Source organism: Leucoraja erinacea, chromosome 12, assembly GCF_028641065.1.
Source record: "Leucoraja erinacea ecotype New England chromosome 12, Leri_hhj_1, whole genome shotgun sequence".
NCBI classification, from domain to species: Eukaryota; Metazoa; Chordata; class Chondrichthyes; order Rajiformes; family Rajidae; genus Leucoraja; species Leucoraja erinaceus.
Window position 1 is genome coordinate 22,755,573 of NC_073388.1, and position 19,686 is coordinate 22,775,258.

Sequence of the window (19,686 nt, forward strand, 5' to 3'; positions counted from 1 at the left end):
CCACCGTTGGGGGGCAGACGTGTCTGGAGAACCTGTATACTGGATATCGAACTTTTGAATAAAGATCTGTTGAAAACTCCAGTAGTCATTTCTCACACCACTAAAACATCAAATTTCAAAGAGTCCCTACCATGGGGGGGGGGGGCCGGCCCCCTCCCACGCCCACTCCTCACTCGATCGCTCTATCCCTCGCCGGGTATCCCCAAGGCCAGTGATCAGTGATCGTTCAGCCCCCCCCCACACCCCCACCACTTCCAAAAACGCTCTGCGGCCCCTGTATAACACCTCATATTTCCAGTTGGGTAGCTTGCAATCAATGGCATGAATATTGGTCTCCAATTTTAAATAATACTACCCATCACACCATTTAGATTTATTATCTAAATGGTGGCCGATTAGGAAAAGGGGAGATACAACGAGACCTGGGTGTCATGGTACACCAGTCATTGAAAGTAGGCATGCAGGTGCAGCAGGCAGTGAAGAAAGCGAATGGTATGTTAGCATTCATAGCAAAAGGATTTGAGTATAGCAGGGGGGTTCTACTGCAGTTGTACAGGGCCTTGGTGAGACCACACCTGGAGTATTGCATACAGTTTTGGTCTCCCAATCTGAGGACATTCTTGCCATAGAGGGAGTACAGAGAAGGTTCACCAGACTGATTCCTGGGATGTCAGGACTTTCATTTGAAGAACGAATGGATAGACTAGGCTTGTACTCACTAGAATTTAGAAGATTGAGGGGGGATCTTATAGAAACGTACAAAATTCTTAAGCGGTTGGACAGGCTAGTTGCAGGAAGATTGTTCCCGATGTTGGGGAAGTCCAGCTCAAGGGGGGTCACAGTTTAAGGATACAGGGGAAACTGAGATGAGAAAAACATTTTTCACACAGAGAGTGGTGAATCTCTGGAACTCTCTGCCACAGAAGGTAGTTAAGGCCAGTTCATTGCGCTATATTTAAGAGGGAGTTAGATGTGGCCCTTGTGGCTAAAGGGATCAGGGGGTATGGAGAGACGGCAGGTACAGGATACTGAGTTGGATGATCAGCCATGATCATATTGAATGGCGGTGCAGGCTCGAAGGGCCGAATGGCCTTCTCCAGCAGCTATTTTCTGTGTTTCTATCCCCTCCCCCTCCCTCTTTCTTGTGTCCTCACCCCAGTACACACACGCATTTCTCCCATCCCTTTCCCTTCTATCTAATTGAACCTTTACATTACACTGCTCTTCATCTTTATCTGACAGCTTTTTTTGGCTCCCCTTTTATTTCTGGCCTTTGTCCACCCATCTGCTCATCAACCCTCCCATGCCTGTAAACTTCCCTGTCCCTGTCCCTGTCCCTGTCTCTGTCTCTGTCTCTGTCCCTGTCCCTACCGTCTGAAAAAGGGTCCCAACTCCAAACGCTGTCTGTCTATTCCCTCTACACACTGTCTGACACACTGAACTCCTCCAGCACGTTGTGGACAGTCTGGAGAAGAGTCTCGACCCGAAACGTCACCCATTCCTTCTCTCCAGCCTGTCCCGCTGAGTTACTCCAGTGTCTATCTTCCGTGTAAACCAGCGTCTGCAATACCTTCCTGCACACTTTTTAAAAATTTTACCTGCATTAATAAATGCTCTTGAGGAACGAGGAGCTTGTGGTTGGCGCATGTTGTCGGTAGATGGTGGTGTCGGTGGAGCTGCGCGGTCCCTCGATCTCGCCGCCGCCGACGCTGCTGCTGCTGCTGCTGGGGCCGCAAGCGGGGCTCGGCCTTGGAGACCAAAGATACTAGATGAGCTCGGATCTTAGATGAGCTCAGATCTTTGTTGGAGACCGGGAGCGGAGACAACATGAAGTGAGTAGGAGCTCAGAGCCGCTGCTGCTGGAGTCGCCAGGGTCATAATTCTGGTCGCCTGAGCGAACAAGTTGTGTGGCCACTGTTGTTGTTGGGCGGAACTGCTGATGCTGGTTTAAACCGAAGACAAGCACTAAAAGCTGGAGCAATTCAATGATCCACCCCCATTACCTTGATTATCGTTGCATTTTGCATATCTTCATTTCTCCCAAGTACCGTCTATATCCCTCGTTCCCCCTCTCTCCTGACTCCCAGTCTGATGAAGGGCCTGGATCTGAAGTGTCACCTTTTCCTTTTCTCCAGAGATGCTGCCTGACCCGCTGAGTTACTCCAGCAATTTATGTCTATCTTCGCTATTGTTATTTGTGTTGGTATATGAGGATCCTTTTATTCAAAAGATGCAACTTGCTTCCAGCACCAGCACTCAATTCTTAATGTATTTTTTTACACAGAGTGGTGAATCTGTGGAATTCTCTGCCACAGAAGGTAGTTGAGGCCAGTTCATTGGCTATATTTAAGAGGGAGTTAGATGTGGCCCTTGTGGCTAAAGGGATCGGGGGGTATGGAGAGAAGGCAGGGATGGGATACTGAGTTGGATGATCAGCCATGATCATATTGAATGGCGGTGCAGGCTCGAAGGGCCGAATGGCCTACTCCTGCACCTATTTTCTATGTATTATTAATGACAGGGTCCTGTTGATTAATTGTACTGGGGGTAAGGTTAGCTGAGCTGTGTTGTTTTGCCAATAGAAGTCTGTTCAACTTGGAATCTCGTCTCAGTCAGTGTTTGCCAGTCCCCTCATCCCTCCCTGTTGGAAGGGTAGGTGAGCGGGCAAGAGTATCTATGGATGAGCCCACCTTTGTGTGCGTGTAAGTTAATGTTCATGCAACAAGCTCAGGTGTACACACCTCTAGGACCACTTTGACAAAAGGTAAGAAAGATGTCAAGTGTATGCGTCACATTCTGGTAATTCCCACCCCTCAATATGAAACTTGGGACCTGAACATTAGGATCTTCTGGACAATCTCCAATGGCAAGAGACCTAAAACCCACCCTCCGTTATAGCCTGTAGACTCAGAAACTTGGATATTGATATCACTGCTCATAATGAGTTAAACAGACTGGAGATAGCTAGCTGAAAGACGAAAGGTAGACCTTCTGCAGGGCAAACCAGAGGAGGAACAGGACCTCGTGCTTTTCCCTCAAGAATGTGCTAGCCTGGTGTCTCAGTGACTGCCTTTTGTGATAAGTGAACATCTCAAGATGCTGTAGTTCATTCTGATGTGAGCCCAGCACACTTTCTTTGTTTGAATATGCTCCAGTTCTGGAAACTACAGATGCGACCAAAGAAGACTTCTAACTTGATTTTGGGAAAAGTCCAAGAGAAAGTCAAATTGATCCTCGTGGATGACTTGTGTCTGAGCTGAAAAGAATGCAAGCCATTGGAAAGGTGTGATTGGCAAGGAAAAAGTGGCAAAAGCTATCTCAAACTGAGTTATCCTGCTGATAAAATTCTTGGACACAGTTTTGTCAGAGCCAATACCCTGTATTATCAGAAAAACATGCACAAAACATCATGGCAACACCACTGATCCAAGCACTGCTACCTGTTAAATTATGTCATCATGAAAGTCAAGAGCCCAGGACATGCACACTCCTGTTAGATTGAAGGGTAAGGCAGGTGAGCGTCAGGAACTTGGATGACTGAGGAAATTGAGGCTCTGGTCACGAGTAAGAAGGAGAGGGATGGGATCAAGCAGCTGGGATCAAGTGTTTCCCTGGAGGAGTTTTAGGAACTAAGGAGCAAGCTAAAAAATGGAAATCAGGAGGGCTAAAAGGGGCAGGAGATAGCTCCGACAGGAAGCATTAAGAATAATCCCATGAGATTTTTATGTCCATACAGGGACATCAAGAATCAAAGACGTCAACTCTGCGTGGAGCCACAGGAGATGGGCAAAGTCCTCAACCAGTATTTCCCCTCTGTTTTCACCATGCAGACATGAGGATTAGGCAACTTGGGGCAATCAATGCAAGAGCAGTCAGTATTACAGTCGTAGAGGTGCCGAAGGTTCTGACTTGTATGAAAGGAGACAAATCTCCCTGGCCTGATCAGATCTATCCGAGGAAGTTAGAGGAAATTGCAGGTGCCCTGGCAGAAATTTACAAGTCGTCATTAAATACCGGAAGACTGGAGGGTGACAAATGTTGTGTCTTTATTTAGGAAGGGTTGCAGGGAAAAGCCTGCGAACTAAAGTCCAGTAGTTCTTCTTCTTGCATATGGCGTGCACAGCCTAAAGTTGTAGGACAACTTGTTCTATTTGTTCTTATTTGATTGTGCACGCCGGATTGATTACATTTGTTGAAACAGGGTGGACCACGTGAAGGTTGCAATCTCCCACCCCAGTCCAGTAGTTGATCAGCCATGATCACAGTGAATGGTGGTGCTGGCTCGAAGGGCTGAATGGCCTACTCCTGCACGTATTGTCTATTGTGAGCTTAACATCTGGGGTGTAAGATTGCTACCTTCACGTGGTCCGCCCTGTTTCGTCAAATGCAATCAACCTGGCACGCCAGGTTGATTGTACTCAACAAAATGATATTTGATTCAGTTGGCAGAGGGAAAGGTAAGTAAATTCAGATTGCTGTTTAATTTGAGAAACATTTTTGTGCCAGCCTCTAAGCAACCTCTATTTTTATCCTCATAGTCCACTGACCAAAGTGAAGCTCATCAATGAGTTGAATGAAAGAGAGGCAGCACTAGGCATTCAAGATAAAGTCTCCTGGCACTCAGAGTACAAGGACAGTGCCTGGGTCTTCCTTGGTGAGTAAAACCTTTTGCAGCCTCTTAGTTGTTTGAGGCCGCAGAAACATGTGGGCTGATGGTATTGTCTTGTTCAATATCTAAGTATTAATTAATTTAACTTTATTGAGAAGATTAAGCTTCAAGTGCATGGACATTTATTTCCAAATTCTAGAATTAATTGAGAATTTATTTTTCTATGAATGGGGTGGGTTGGAACTGAGTTATTCACTGCTAACCACGGACTATTATTGTGGAAGTTCAATCTCCAATGCGCAAATTCACTGCATTGCCGGTGGAAGGTCTGTTTGTGGGTATGATTCCCACACATCAGCTTTGATTTCTATCTACCAGCCTGATAGTTACAAGTGAACTCTGGACATTCCTATCAAGATGAAAATGGGCTTCAAGACTACCATTAAAACTGTCTGTGTGAATAATTGACGTATCTCGGGTTAATGCATGATGCTTTGTGTGGCTCATTTCAGTTATTCCACATTAAGTCATCTCCCAAATTTAAAATGTCTGGCAACAGTCTGAGTGATTTGAAGCCATAGTTGAAGCTACTTTTGCATTGCAATGGTTTGGTGTTCTTAACTGGAACATTACTTCATTTCTCTAACTTATTTATGTTCAAAGTTTCAGAATAGCCACTAATTAACTCTTCATCATCATCATCATCGTTGAAAATATCAACGGGCATGGTGCCTTACAATGCTATTTACGACATTGATTGCAACTTCTACTGAAGTGTGGATGGCCGTTGGCTCGTAGAAACATAGAGAATAGGTGCAGGAGGAGGCCATTCAGCCCTTCGAGCCAGCACCGCCATTCATTGTGATCATGGCTGATCGTCCCCAATCAATAACCCGTGCCTGCCTTCTCCCCATATCCTTTGATTCTACTAGCTCCTAGAGCTCTATCAAACTCTCTCTTAAATCCATCCAGTGATTTGGTCTCCACTGCCCTCTGTGGCAGGGAATTCCACAAATTCACAACTCTCTGGGTGAAAACGTTTTTTCTCACCTCAGTCTTAAATGGCCTCCCCTTTATTCTAAGACTGTGGCCCCTGGTTCTGGACTCGCCCAACATTGGGAACATTTTTCCTGCATCTAGCTTGTCCAGCCCTTTTATAATTTTATATGTTTCTATAAGATAACCCCTCATCCTTCTAAACTCCAGTGAATACAAGCCTAGTCTTTTCAATCGTTCCTCATATGACAGTCCTGCCATCCCAGGGATCAATCTCGTGAACCTACGCTGCACTGCCTCAATCACAAGGATGTCCTTCCTCAAATTAGGAGACCAAAACTGTACACGACTGGTGTACAAGGACACCCAGGTCTCGCTGCACCTCCCCCTTACCTAACCTAACCCCATTGAGATAATAATCTGCCCCCTTGTTTTTGCCGCCAAAGTGGATAACCTCACATTTATCTATAATATACTGCACCTGCCATGCATCTGCCCACTCACTCAACCTGTCCAGGTCACCCTGCAACTTCCTAACGTCCTCTTCACAGTTCACACTGCCACCCAGCTTTGTGTCAACCGCAAACTTGCTCGTGTTGCTCCTAATTCCCTCTTCCAAATCATTAATATATATGGTAAACAGTTGCGTCCCAACACTGAGTCTTGCGGCGCTCCACTCGCCACTGCCTGCCATTCTGAAAAGGACCCGTTCACTCCTACTCAGAGATCAGAGTTTTATAATTAAAGAGATGTGGAATGGTTCATTGTTAGTGTTGGGGAAGGAGACATGGAGAAGGTCAGTGAAACTAGTTGGAGAACTACGGTGGGAGAGGGACAGAGAGAGGGAAAGCAAGTGTTACTTGAAGTTAGAGAAATCAACATTAATATCTCTGGGTTGTAAACTGCCCAAGCAAAATATGAGGTACTGTTCCTCCGATATGCGTTGGACAAAATTTCAAGATTCTTTGACTGCTTAAAGCTAAACATTTCTGTTGTTAAGCCCCCCTCTCCTCCCCCCCTCTCTCCCTCCCCCGCCCCTCCATCTCTCTCCCTCCCCCCCCCCTCTCTCCCTCTTCCCCCCTCTCCTCTTCCCCCCCTCTCTCCCGCCCCTCCTCTCTCTCCCCCCCTCTTCCCTCTCCCTTCCCCCCCCCTCTCCTCTTCCCCCCCCCCTCTCCTCTTCTCTCCCCCCCTCTCTCTCCCCCTCTCCCTCCCCCTCTCTCTCCCCCCCCTATCCATCCCTCTCCTCTCTCTCTCCCCCCTCCTCCCCCCCCCCTCCCCCCCCCCCCCTCTCCTCTTCCCCCCTTCCCCCCCTCTCCTCTCTTCCTCCCCCCCCCTCTCCTCTTCCCCCCCTCTCCCTCTCTCCCCCCCCCCCCCCCCTCTCCCTCTCCCCCCCCCCCTCCCTCCTCCTCCCCCCCCCCCCCCTCTCCCCCCCCCCCTCCCTCCCTCTCCCCCCCTCTCCTCTTCCCCCCCTCCCCTCCCCCCCCCTCTCCTACCCCCCCTCCTCTCCTCTCAGCCCGAAGAAGGGTCTCAAACTGAAACGTCATCCATTCCTTCTCTCCAGAGATGCTGCTTGTCCCGCTGAGCTACTCCAGCATTTTGTGTCTTGCTTTGTACTTCGTTGAGGACAATAGTTCCACAGAAGGCAGCTAACTGTTTCCTTTGTCACATATTGATTGATACTTTATTGTTACATGTACTTGTTACAGTGAAAATCTTTGTTTTGCATATAAATACACAAGTATGCAAATAATTCCCTTGTATACTGCGCCAACAAAGTTACAAAAAGTATTCAATATAGTCCCAATGGTCCCTGTTCCTACCCCTCCTCCCCCCATTATACTGACAATGTGTTAACTGACAATGTCAGATTCTATGCATACTGAGGCCGTTGTGGGTTTTAATTTGTAGATTTATTGTTTTTGGGAAGATTGACATCAATTGTGAGAGTTTGGTTTGGTCTGTAAGCATTCTTTTTCTCTCTTCCTAGGTGGCTTGCCTTATGAATTAACAGAAGGGGATGTTATTTGTGTATTTTCACAGTAAGTGTTTTTCCCTTTAATTTCCATTATTTCTTGGCTAAGGCCAATCAGTGCATTCAGAAAGTATTTAGACCCCTTCACTTTTTCCACATTTTGGTATGTTCCAGCATTATTTTAAAATGGATTAAATTCATTTTTTTTAAATCATCAATCTACACACAATACCCCAGAACGAAGAAGCGAAAACAGAAGTTTAGAAATGTTTGCAAAGTAATTCAAAATAAATAACTGAAACATTTACATAAGTATTCAGACCCTTTGCTATGATACAAAAAATTGAACTTAGTTTCATCCTGTTTCCATTGATTGTCCTGAGATGTTTCTACAACTTGATTGGAGTCCACCAGTGGTAAATTAAATTGATTGGACATGATTTTGAAAGGCACACACCTGTCTATATAACGTTCCACTGTTGACAGTGCATGTCAGAGCAAAAACCAAGCCATGAAGATAGAGGAATTGTCCGTAGACTTCCGAGACAGGATTGTGTTGAGACACCGATCTGTGGAAGGGTATAAAACTATTTCTGCAGCATTGCAGGTGCCAAAGAGCACAGTGGCCTCCGTCATTCTTAAATGGAAGAACTTTGGAACCAACAGGACTCTTCATAGAGCTGGCCGCCCGGCCAAACTGAGCAATCGGGGGAGAAGGGCCTTGGTCAGGGAGGTGACCAAGAACCCGATGGTCACTCTGACAGAGCTCCAGAGTTCCTCTGTGGAGATGAGAGAACCTTCCAGAAGGACAACTATATCTGCAGCACTCCAACAATCAGGTTGTTATGGTAGAGTGGCCAGATGGAAGCCACTCCTCAGTAAAAGACACATGACTTAGAGTTTGCCAAAAGGCACCAAAAGGACTCTCAGACCACAAGCAACAAGATTCTCTAGTCTGATGAAACCAAGATTGAACTCTTCGGTCTGAATGCCAAGCGTCACGTCTGGACGAAACCAGGCACCGCTCATCCCCTGGCCAATACCATACCTACGGTGAAGCATGATGGTGGCAGCATCATGCTGTGGGAATGTTTTCCAGTGGGAAACTAGTCAGGATCGAGGGAAAGATGAATGGAGCAGATTCACAGATTCTTGATGAAAACCTGCTGCAGAGCGTTCTGGACCTCAGACTGGGGCAGAGGTTCACATTCCAACAGGATGATGACCCTAAGCACACAGCCAAGACAACGCAGGAGAGGCTTTGTGACAAGTCTGTGAATGTCCTTGAGTGGCCCAGCCAGAGCCCGAACTTGAACTCGATCAAACATCTCTGGAGGGACCTGAAAATAGCTGTGCATCGACGCTCCCCATCTAACCTGACAGAGCTTGAGATCTGCAGAGAAGAATGGGAGAAATTATCCACATTCAGGTGTGCCAGGCTTGTCATACCCAAGAAGACTTGAGGCTGTAATCGCTGCAAAAGGTGCCTCAACAAAGTACTTAGTAAAGTACTGAAATATCACATTTACTTATGTAAATGTGATATTTCAGTTATTTCTTTTTAATTACTTTGCAAAAATGTCTAAACACCAGTTTTCACTTTTTTGTTATGGGGTATTGTGTGTAGATTGATGACTAAAAAAAAGAATTTAATCCAAATTAGAATAAGGCTGTAACGTAACAAAATGTGGAATAAGTGAAGGGGTGTGAATACTTTCTGAATGCACTGTATATATCATGCTTGCTACACAGCAATCACGCATGCTTGTTACATAGGTGTGGCCTGCTGGTATATTTTAACAAAGTGGCTAGTAAGCAAATTTAAATCTTGATAGTAACACCTGGACATTCAACCATAGAAGCAGCGCATCTGAACTCAATCTTACTTTCGCTTGAAAGTACCCTCGAGTAGTTAACAGCTCTGACAATGGTACAGAGATCAATTGTAGTTGTCCTACCACTGACTCCACTGGGACTACTAAATCTTGCCATGTATTTGGGCCAGTTGTTCAGAAAACAAGCAGACCCTGTGTCTGGAACATTGCTGTACGTGAGTAGCCTGCCTCACTACAAAGGTAGCTCTTATACACAATCTGCCTTGGGTTGTGAAAGGTACTATACAAATTTGTCCCAATGACTAACTGTGTAAATGCTGGACAAGAACTATGCAGGCTCAGTCACTGATTACACTCTAAAGATATTGGTAGATCTTTGGAAACTGATAGAATAAAAATAATTGGGGGGAGTGCAGGAGAGTGGAAGTGAAAGGCCAGTCATGATCGTATTGAATGGTGGAGGACTACTTTTGCTGCTATTTCTAAGGTTCTTTAAAAGCATCAATACATGATTAGTTTATATTATCTTTTCAGTTTTGGTGAAAATGATCTAGTTTTCTCCCTCTAGGTGGCACAATTTCACAACATCAGCACCTTCTTGACAGTTTGATAGTAGTGTTTTATACGGTATACCCTCACAGCCAAACTTGAATTAGATAACCTGATGTTGGCTTAGGTGCTTCTTCAGCTGTGTCCCAATGTCTACCCAGTCATATCTCTGCAGTAACACAGCACTTTGTGTTTATCTTCAGTATAAACCAGCATCTGCAGTTCCTTTCAACACACATACCTCTGAAGTGCAAATTTGGAGTGTACCAGCCAACCCATCTTTTATTGGATGGTGCATATATTGTGATGAAGGATTTCAAATCATTCCTTGGAGAGAAAAGTGTAACTGCATAGTCACAAATATTTTAAAAGGATGGAGGTAGTAATTTCGAGACCGTGCTTGTTAAATAGTCTGAAACTTTAAGCACGGAAAGAAAACCAGTGAGATGGGATGGCTACGCAAGGTTAGAGTGTAAAAAAGAGGATTTAATGTAGTGCACACAGTTTGATGGAGTTTGTGTGAGATGAGGTAACAATGTACTCGTAACCTTATATCATTTGCAGTCAGAAAATGCAAAAGCGACGGCAGGGCTCCACACAGATTTATCTTTGTGACCTCGTCTCTTCCCCACCCTCAGTCACGGATCCTTGGCACACTGGAAAGAAGTGTGTGAGGAAGAGGTCAGAGGTTACCTCTTTCCAATCAAGCTGAATGGAAGGATTACTGAGGAAGATGGGATATGTACAGATGAGATTGTTGTGGAATTGCTAGTGATGTGCAGCATCTGATAACGCTGCATTTGTAGTTGGCATGATACCTACTGAACATTCATTTCCATGTGACAGGTATGGAGAGATTGTTAACATTAATCTTGTTCGAGACAAGAAGACTGGGAAATCAAAAGGTTTCTGCTTTCTCTGCTTTGAAGATCAGAGGAGCACCATATTAGCTGTGGACAACCTTAATGGAATCAAGGTGGGTATAGAGTGGGATTGTGTATTTCTCTGCGAATCACACACATATCTGCCTTTTCCTGCTGGCAGTTCTGTAAAAACAGGTTTGACCTTTTTTTCCCAGTGTGAAATGCAAGGTAATCTTTTTAAACTTGCACCATTGCACACTCATGAAGTTATAAAAATTAAAGTACTGTCTTTAAGATTTTAAACAAACAACAGATTTACATTTGGTACTTATGAACGTTAATCTAAATGCTAACTGATTTAGGCTCATTCAATGTTAACCATATAACAATTACAGCACGGAAACAGGCCATCTCGACCCTTCTAGTCCGTGCCGAACACATAATCTCCCCTAGTCCCATATACCTGCGCTCAGACCATAACCCTCCATTCCCTTCCCATCCATATAAACTATCCAATTTATTTTTAAATGATAAAAACGAACCTGCCTCCACCACCTTCACTGGAAGCTCATTCCACACAGCTACCACTCTCTGAGTAAAGAAGTTCCCCCTCATGTTACCCCTAAACTCCAGTCCCTTAATTCTCATGTCATGTCCCCTTGTTTGAATCTTCCCTACTCTCAGTGGGAAAAGCTTTTCCACGTCAACTCTGTCTATCCCTCTCATCATTTTAAAAACCTCTATCAAGTCCCCCCTTAACCTTCTGCGCTCCAAAGAATAAAGCCCTAACTTGTTCAACCTTTCTCTGTAACTCTGTAACTCATTGTTCTGTTGTTAGCCTACAAAGAAGAGTCAGAATAAGAAGCTATCTATTCAAATACATGGTACTTTAATGCACATATATGCTCACTTCTGCAATTCTATGTGCAATTTTGTCAGTGTGACTTTATTCATATGTCCTACACATCCACTTTTACAAAAAAAAAATATTTCTTGAACCGAGAAGATATTGTTTCTTTCTGGCCATAGCTTCATGGTCTGATAGGATCTTCCAGTATCTTGCTTTAGTGAACATTATCCACAGTGCAAGCTGCACCAGGATCTTTTTAGATATGTATTTCCTGTGGCCAGCTGCCACGTGAGAACCTCTCGGTTTCTCTACTGGAAAACACTAATTTTGTCAGAGTGCAGTGAATGTGTTAAATTCATTGCCACAGATGGCAATGGAGACTAAGTCATTGGGTATTTTTAAGGCAGAGATTGTCAGATTCTTGATTAGTAAAGCTGTCAAGGGTTATGGGGAGAAGGAAAGAGAATGGTATTATGAGAGAAAGATAGATCAGCAAATCGGATAATTGAATGGCAGTAGAGACTCAATGGACTGAATGGCCGAATTCTGCTCCTATGACCAAACAAACTTGTGGTTTGATTTGAATTCAAGGACACCCAGGGGCTAATAAATGTTACACATTCTTGGACTAGACTCACCATGACAACACAAGGGAAATAAAAACAAAATCTAGAGGCATCTGAAGGCTGAGGTCCAACAAAATACTTGTCACTTGTCAACTGATGGTGGATGGAATGACCTCAGGAGAACGCAATATAATAGGATTCTTCAGCTTGTGAAAATCACCTATTGTCTAAGGATGTACCCTGCTGTGTTCCATGTATGGAGGAGAGCTTATGAACAGTGGCCAACTAACCCACTAGAAAGAGAGCTTCTAAAATCATGTCTTTGTCAGAAATGTCTTTCACTCTGTTTCATGTTATATTCTCAGCAATAGCCCAGTGTAGCATGAGGTTGAAAGGCAATTCAACATCAAGGCCAATAGACCAAATGAAATTACTGCATGATCGAGAAGTACTGTGGTGCAAATTCGTGACCTCATCTGGGGAGAGAGCTTGCCCACAGAACTCTGAAATGCTTTAACATGATATATCTGATTGTGGCAATGACAGATTCCCTTCTGCCTGCTACAAGGAATGTCATCCCGAGGAACCATCTCAGCTGCCTCCTCTCAGTGGCATGTTTTTTTCTTTCTAACAATGCAAAAGAATAGTAACAGAATTGAAATAGAGCATTAAAATAGCAAGGTTTAAGATTGTAACTTAGATCTTTATGGTACATTTTGCTTTTACCATTGATTGGAACTCATTTTACAAATGACAATGAGCAAACAAAATTCATTATATCTGCAATGGTTGCCATAGTACTCTGAGCTTCTGGTTTAGTCTAGCAAAATTATTAGTACAGGTGCACAACCTTTTATCCGGTGTTCCAGAAACCGAAAAGCTCCGAAAACCGGCCATTTTTTCCAGATGTCGTCTGCGCACCAAAGCTCGCGTTTGGCGCCAAACCTGACCCAAAACGACCCACGGTCAACCCAGGTCTGTACTACTGTAGCGGCTGCCTCCTCCCTGGAGACCGGGAGACGCTTAAACATCTGTAAATCATTGCTTAAATGTTAGTCAGTTAGTTTGGAGGGCTTTTATGTGAAGGGGGGGTGAAGGGGTAAACTTTAATTCTTAGTCCCCTACCTGGTCGGAGAGGCGGGGAGCAGTCAATGCCTTACCGGGTCGCTGTGCAGTAAGCTCCGCAGCGCTGTGGCCGGTGGGGCCGCGGGCGGCGCCGGTTGTAGCGCCGACCCCGGCAACTCTGCCCCTGGCTGCGAGGCGCTCCAAATCCAGCGCGGCCCGCGGCCGGACGCCCCAGCTCCGCGAATGTCGGGAGTCGGCGGCGTCGCAGCGCTGGGATACCAGCGGGGAGCGGGCAATGCCTTACCGGGTCGCCGTGCGGCAAGCTCCGGCGCGCTGTGGCCGCCGACTCCCAACATTCGCGGACGTTGCTGGATTTGGAGCCGCGCAGCCAGGGGTAGAGTTGCCGGGGTCGGAGCTCCAACCGGCGCCGCCCGCGGCCGGACGGAGCCCCCCAGCTCCGCGGCTCCAAAAGCGACGCTCCGCGAATGTTGGAAAAGGCGGCCACAGCGCTCCGGAGCTTGCCGCACGGCGACCCGGTAAGGCATTGCCCGCTCCCCGCTGGTATCCCAGCGCTGCGACGCCGCCGACTCCCGACATTCGTGGAGCTGGGGCGTCCTGCCGCGGGCCGCGCTGGATTTGAAGCGCCTCGCAGCCAGGGGTAGAGTTGCCGGGGTCGGAGCTACAACCGGCGCCGCCCGCGGCCGGATGGAGCCCCCAGCTCCGCGAGGTTGGGAGTCGCCGACCAGGTAGGTAGGGGACTAAGAATTAAAGTTTCCCCCTTCACCCCTACACCACCACCACCACATAAAATCCCTCCAAACTAACTGACTAACATTTATGCAATGATTCTCCCGGTCTCCGGGGAGGAGGCAGCTGCTCCAGACTTTTCAAGCCGCCCGCGCTACCTACCTAATCTACGCTAAAAATCTTCCATTCTGAAATCCGAAAATGTCCGAAATCCGACAAGTGTCTGGTCCCAAGGCTTTCGGATAAAAGGTTGTGCACCTGTATACTGTTTAATGAATGAATGGGGCAGAATAATTAGCAGATGTTTTCTGTAGTTGGATGAATGAAGTTCAATGGACACAAAGAGTTACAGGGAAAAAGGGAAAAATAATGATTTGAGCTCTCTGCTGGGTATGGACTAGTAAGGCCAAATGTCTCGTAACTTGCATACATTCACCTTTTAGATTAAGGGAAGGACAATCCGTGTTGACCATGTGGCCAATTACCGCCCTCCAAAAGATGACGATGATATTGATAGTGTGACCAAAACACTGAGGTGGGAAGGCTGTGCACCAAAAGCACCTCTCTCAGCATCAGCATCCTCGGAATCCTCTGATGAGATTACTGCCGAGGTGCCAACTAAAAAGCGGAAAAAAGGTAACGCAAAAAATCTACTCACTCCGAGTAGATTAACATTTTCAAGGAACGTGCCTTTTAGGGATGGTCACATTAGAGTTATTGATTTCATGGTAACTGGCCATCACCTATTTATTTTTGGCACACACAGAGGTCATTGACCATAACTTCCTATTGCTGCCAGGGAAAAGACGAATTAAAGGAAATGAATATTGGTATTAAAAAAGTTTTACTTTACCACAGCTCTCTAAAGTAATAAATGCTGATTGCTCCCAGAAACAGGGAATAATTCCATTGTGTAAAACATAGAAACATAGAAAGTAGGTGCAGGAGTAGGCCATTCGACTCTTCGAGCCAGCATCGCCATTCAATAGGGTCAAGGCTGATCGTCCAAAATCAATACCGCATTCCTGCTTTTTCCCCTTATCCCTTGATTCCACTAGCCCTAAGAGCTGTATCCAACTCTCTCTTAAACATCCAGTGAATTGGCCTCCATTGCCTTCTGTGGCCGTTAATTCCACAGATTACCAACTCTCTGGGTGAAAAAGTTTTTCCTCATCTCAGTCCTAAATAGCCTACCCCTTATTCTTAAACTGTGACCCCTGGTTCTGGACTCCCCTAACATGGGAACATTTTTCCTGCATCTGGCCCAGGAGTCGGCAAACCTTGTTCTGCATAGGGGCCAGGACCCATGTCCGTGAGCGGATGGTGGGCCACATCTATCGCCAGTGTGCCACTTGGTGTTGTTTTTCATATTAGTTTTCACGTATTTTTCAATTCGTTTTCTGCAGTTCCCAGACTGGCTCGCCTGCCACGGGACGAGCTGCAGTTCCCAGACCGGCTCGCGTCCCCGGGACTGGCTGTAGCGCCCACGTCGCCTGCGTGCCCTGGGACCGGCTGTAGCGCATAGAATAGCTCACGTCCCCGGGATTAGTTGCAGTTCCCAGATTAGCTCACGTGCCCGGGACTGGCTACAGTTCCCAGGTTGCGAAAACTAATTGAAAATGCATACGCCTGCGGGCCGGATGATTTCGGGATACGGGCCGAATCCGGCCCATGGGCCGTAGGTTGCCGCCCCCTGATCCAGCCTGCCCAATCCCTTAATAATTTGATATGTTTCTATATCACCTCTCATCCTTCTAAATTGCAGCTATGATTGCCTCTGTTCTTGAACACATATTCACCAAAATAGTTTTGTTCTTTAGAAAAGAAAAAAAAGAAAAAGAAAGAAAAAAAGGAGAAAAAAATCAAGGAGGAACAAAGCTCTAAGCATGTTGCTAAGACCAGGAACCAAAGTCAGTCGGCTTCACCCCCAGTAAGGATCAAGAGGGAATGTGAGGATGCGGGATATGAGAAGTATGCCAATACAAACCGAGAGTCTCAAGGAGACTGTAGTACTGACCAAAGAGGAACAACAACTGACAGAAAACACTCAGCTGAAGCAGATGAAATGAGAAATAGAGGGAAATACAATGAGAGAAATCAGTCTAGAAACTTTGAGAGGGAAGAAAGGCGAAGAAATGATCAAACTGGCCGAGGGACTTGCAATGAAACATCAGGAAGAGACTCAAGATGCAACTACAGTGATGGAACAGAGGCCAGACATGACGAAGAAAGACAGAGTTATCAACGAGAGAAAATACGGAGAGAAGAGAGGTTTGATACTAAGTATGATAATAGAGACAAATATAGAAAGAATGATCGCAACAAGAGAGAGGAGAGAGATTCAGACTCTGAGAGTGCCAAAAGCAAAGATAGGAGAAATAAGCACAATAATGGCAGTCATTACAAAGAAAGGGACGATCACAGGGACCGATCATAACAGAATTAAGAGCTTCCTACAGGTAAACTGAATCTCATTTTAAGTTTTTTCTCCAGTCTATGAATTTAAGCCTCACTAAGCAGAAATAAAGATTGTTCCAAAATTTGCTACTTTCCTGTACCCTGTATTTTTTTTAACTTATTCTCTTGATGTTCATTTATGTAAATAACAAGCAAAATGACTGTCTTATGAAGAAAGACTGGATAGACTTGGTTTATACTCTCTAGAATTTAGAAGATTGAGAGGGGATCTTATAGAAACTTACAAAATTCTTAAGGGGTTGGACAGGCTAGATGCAGGAAGATTGTTCCCGATGTTGGGGAAGTCCAGGACAAGGGGTCACAGCTTAAGGATAAAGGGGAAATCCTTTAAAACCGAGATGAGAAGAACTTTTTTCACGCAGAGAGTGGTGAATCTCTGGAACTCTCTGCCACAGAGGGTAGTTGAGGCCACTTCATTGGCTATATTTAAGAGGGAGTTAGATGTGGCCCTTGTGGCTAAGGGGATCAGGGGGTATGGAGAGAAGGCAGGTACGGGATACTGAGTTGGATGATCAGCCATGATCATATTGAATGGCGGTGCAGGCTCGAAGGGCCAAATGGCCTACTCCTGCACCTAATTTCTATGTTTCTAAAATGAAAGATCTCTAAATGCAGCATGAACCAAACTATCCATATCAACCAAGTTGCCTATCGAAGCTAATCCCATGTGCTCATATTCCTCTAAATCTTTTCTATCCGTCTACCAGTCCAAATGCTTTTAAAAGTTGTCATTGTACTCATCTCTACCACACCTTCTGGAAACTCATTCCATATTCTCACCACCCTCTGTGTGAAAGTGTTGCCCCTTAGGTCTCCTTTAAATCTTTTCACTCTCACTTTAAACCTATGACCTCTAGTTTTAGACTCCCCCTCTGGGACAAAGACTGTGACCATTCACCTTATCCATGCCCTTCATGATCTTGTTCACCTCATTAAGATCACCGCTCAGGGAACAAAGCCCCAGCCTATTCCGTCTCTCCTTGTAACTCAAGCCCGCCAGTCCCAGTGTTACCCTCGTGAAGATTTTCTGCACTCTTTTCAGTTTAATGACATCCTTGCTTATGTTAGGTGACCAGAACGGAGCACAATACTCCAAGCGCACTTACCAATGTCTTGTACAAATGTAACGTGACATTCCAAAGTTTGTGCTCAATGTCCTGACTGATGAAGGCAGCATGCCAAACACCTTCACTACCCTGTGTTACCACTTTCCGGGGATTCTGGTTCGCTCTGTTGTACAGCATTCTCCAGGGCCATGTTATTTACAGGGCAAGTCTTATCCTGGTTTAACCTACCAAGATTTAACATATGCACTTGTCCATGATAAATTCCATCTACCAATCCTTGGCCTATTTTTCCAATTGATCTAGATTTAAATTTTAAATTCTCTAGCTAGCGTGACATGACTCTACTTTGTGTCTGGACCAATAACCCAGGCTTCTGGATACTATTGCACCCCTAACTGTAAGGAGCTGTCACAAGCCGAGTTTTAATTGTCACCCAGTAATGTAATGACTTTTCATTCGTCAAATGCAAGGTCAGACAGCTGCTGTCACAGGCTTTTAAATCATGGAACAACATTGCAGCTAAACCTGATTTTACTTGTCCCACCCCCACCACTTTTCTGCTGAAACGTATTCCATAGGACTGAATAGAAACCAATCAAAAGGAAGAACGCTAGCAGATTTCATATTACTCTCCCCCCCCCCCCCCCCCCCCCCCCCCCCTCTCCCTCCCCCTCCTCCCATGGAGACACTGAAGTAATTCCGCTACCTCAACTTCATCCAGATAAGATCGTCTCCGCAAAAATCTGGAATTGGTCATACACTCCACGCAGTGCATTTATCCAGTTTCCACAGAATAACAAACAGTATTTATGTTATTCATAATACCAGTTTGTTGATAAATTCTAATGTAAGAATGTCAGTGGGTCCCGACCCAAAACGTCACTATCCATGTTTTCCAGCGATGCTGCTTGACCTGCTGAGTTACTCCAACACTGTGTATCTTTTTTTGTAGGAATATCGGTGTCGTCTTCACAGGGTTTTAGGTGTGCAACATAACTGCAAAAAGACAATGGCATGAATAAATGAGGAATGTTCCATTATTTTTTACTCTCTTTTGTGTTGTTGCTGATGTCATAGTCTACTGGAGTCCATTTTCAAGATTGGACAATTTGGACCTGCATAATGTATTGGAGGAGAATTATCAAATAAATAAGGCTGACAAACTCTCTCTGCAGTGGACTAAACACCAAGGTTATAAATGTGTGCATAATCTATTGCCCAGAAGCCCTAATGAAACATTTCAATATCCTGTTTATTTCCTGAATTCTTCAGTGTTATTGTTTCTCAGCTCCATCGTAATATTGTGCATCAGGCCAGTTCCTCTCATGCAAGGTCAAGCTTTTGTAATTAAAATAGAAAGTCGGCTTGTTTACACTGAAAGTTCATTGGGCTTTTATTTGAGTACCGCCTTCTTGGGACTGCAAGTGTTAATGAGTATCTATTAAAATGCATTTAACTGGTGCTCTTGTCAGTTTGGAGAAGTGAAGAAGGTTGATAAAGTTCCATCTTTGAACTGGTTTAACATCACCCAACTTTTTTGATATCATCCTTTTTAAATAAATATCCTTTATTACCCAAATTGAATTATTGTTCATGAATTGCCATTCATTGGCTGTAGAAGGATCTTCTTGTACATTCTTTTCCTGTGAAAACCATAGGATAATGCAGACATTGAAATTTGGATCAACAAACCAACAAAAGGGGAAGGGAGGCAGGAATTGCTTCTTCTTGCGTATGGTGAGCACAGCCTAATGTTATGGGACACCTTGTTCTATTTGATCTTATCTGATTGTGCACACCAGGTTGATTGCATTCGTCGAAACAGGGCGGACCACGTGAAGGCTGCAATCTCCCACCCCAAGGAATTGCTGACATTTTGGGTTGAGGCCCTGCATCAGGATTGAGTGTGGAGAAGAACCACCTCCTTCATCCATCTGCTTCTTCATCCACATTTCACAAATCAGACCTCCTCCCCCCCATCTGTCCTTCACCTTCACCCGAATGGTTCCCGTTAACACCTTGCTTACTTGCAAGATTCCAGCATTGATAGCCTTTGCGTTCATATTCACCCTCCGTGCTGTCTCCATCT

General features: G+C 45.2%; 1 protein-coding gene across 1 annotated transcript; it reads left to right on the top strand.

Annotated features, from left to right (window-relative positions):
* Positions 1–1,675: 1,675 nt before the first annotated feature.
* Positions 1,676–19,176, top strand: rbmx2 (RNA binding motif protein X-linked 2). The gene is made up of 7 exons (XM_055643784.1): positions 1,676–1,832; positions 4,539–4,654; positions 7,593–7,644; positions 10,808–10,937; positions 14,496–14,688; positions 15,873–16,511; positions 18,550–19,176. Exons 1-6 carry the CDS (start codon positions 1,828–1,830, stop codon positions 16,487–16,489), a joined length of 1,113 nt encoding a protein of 370 aa, XP_055499759.1. The 5' UTR covers positions 1,676–1,827; the 3' UTR covers positions 16,490–16,511; positions 18,550–19,176.
* Positions 19,177–19,686: the final 510 nt, after the last annotated feature.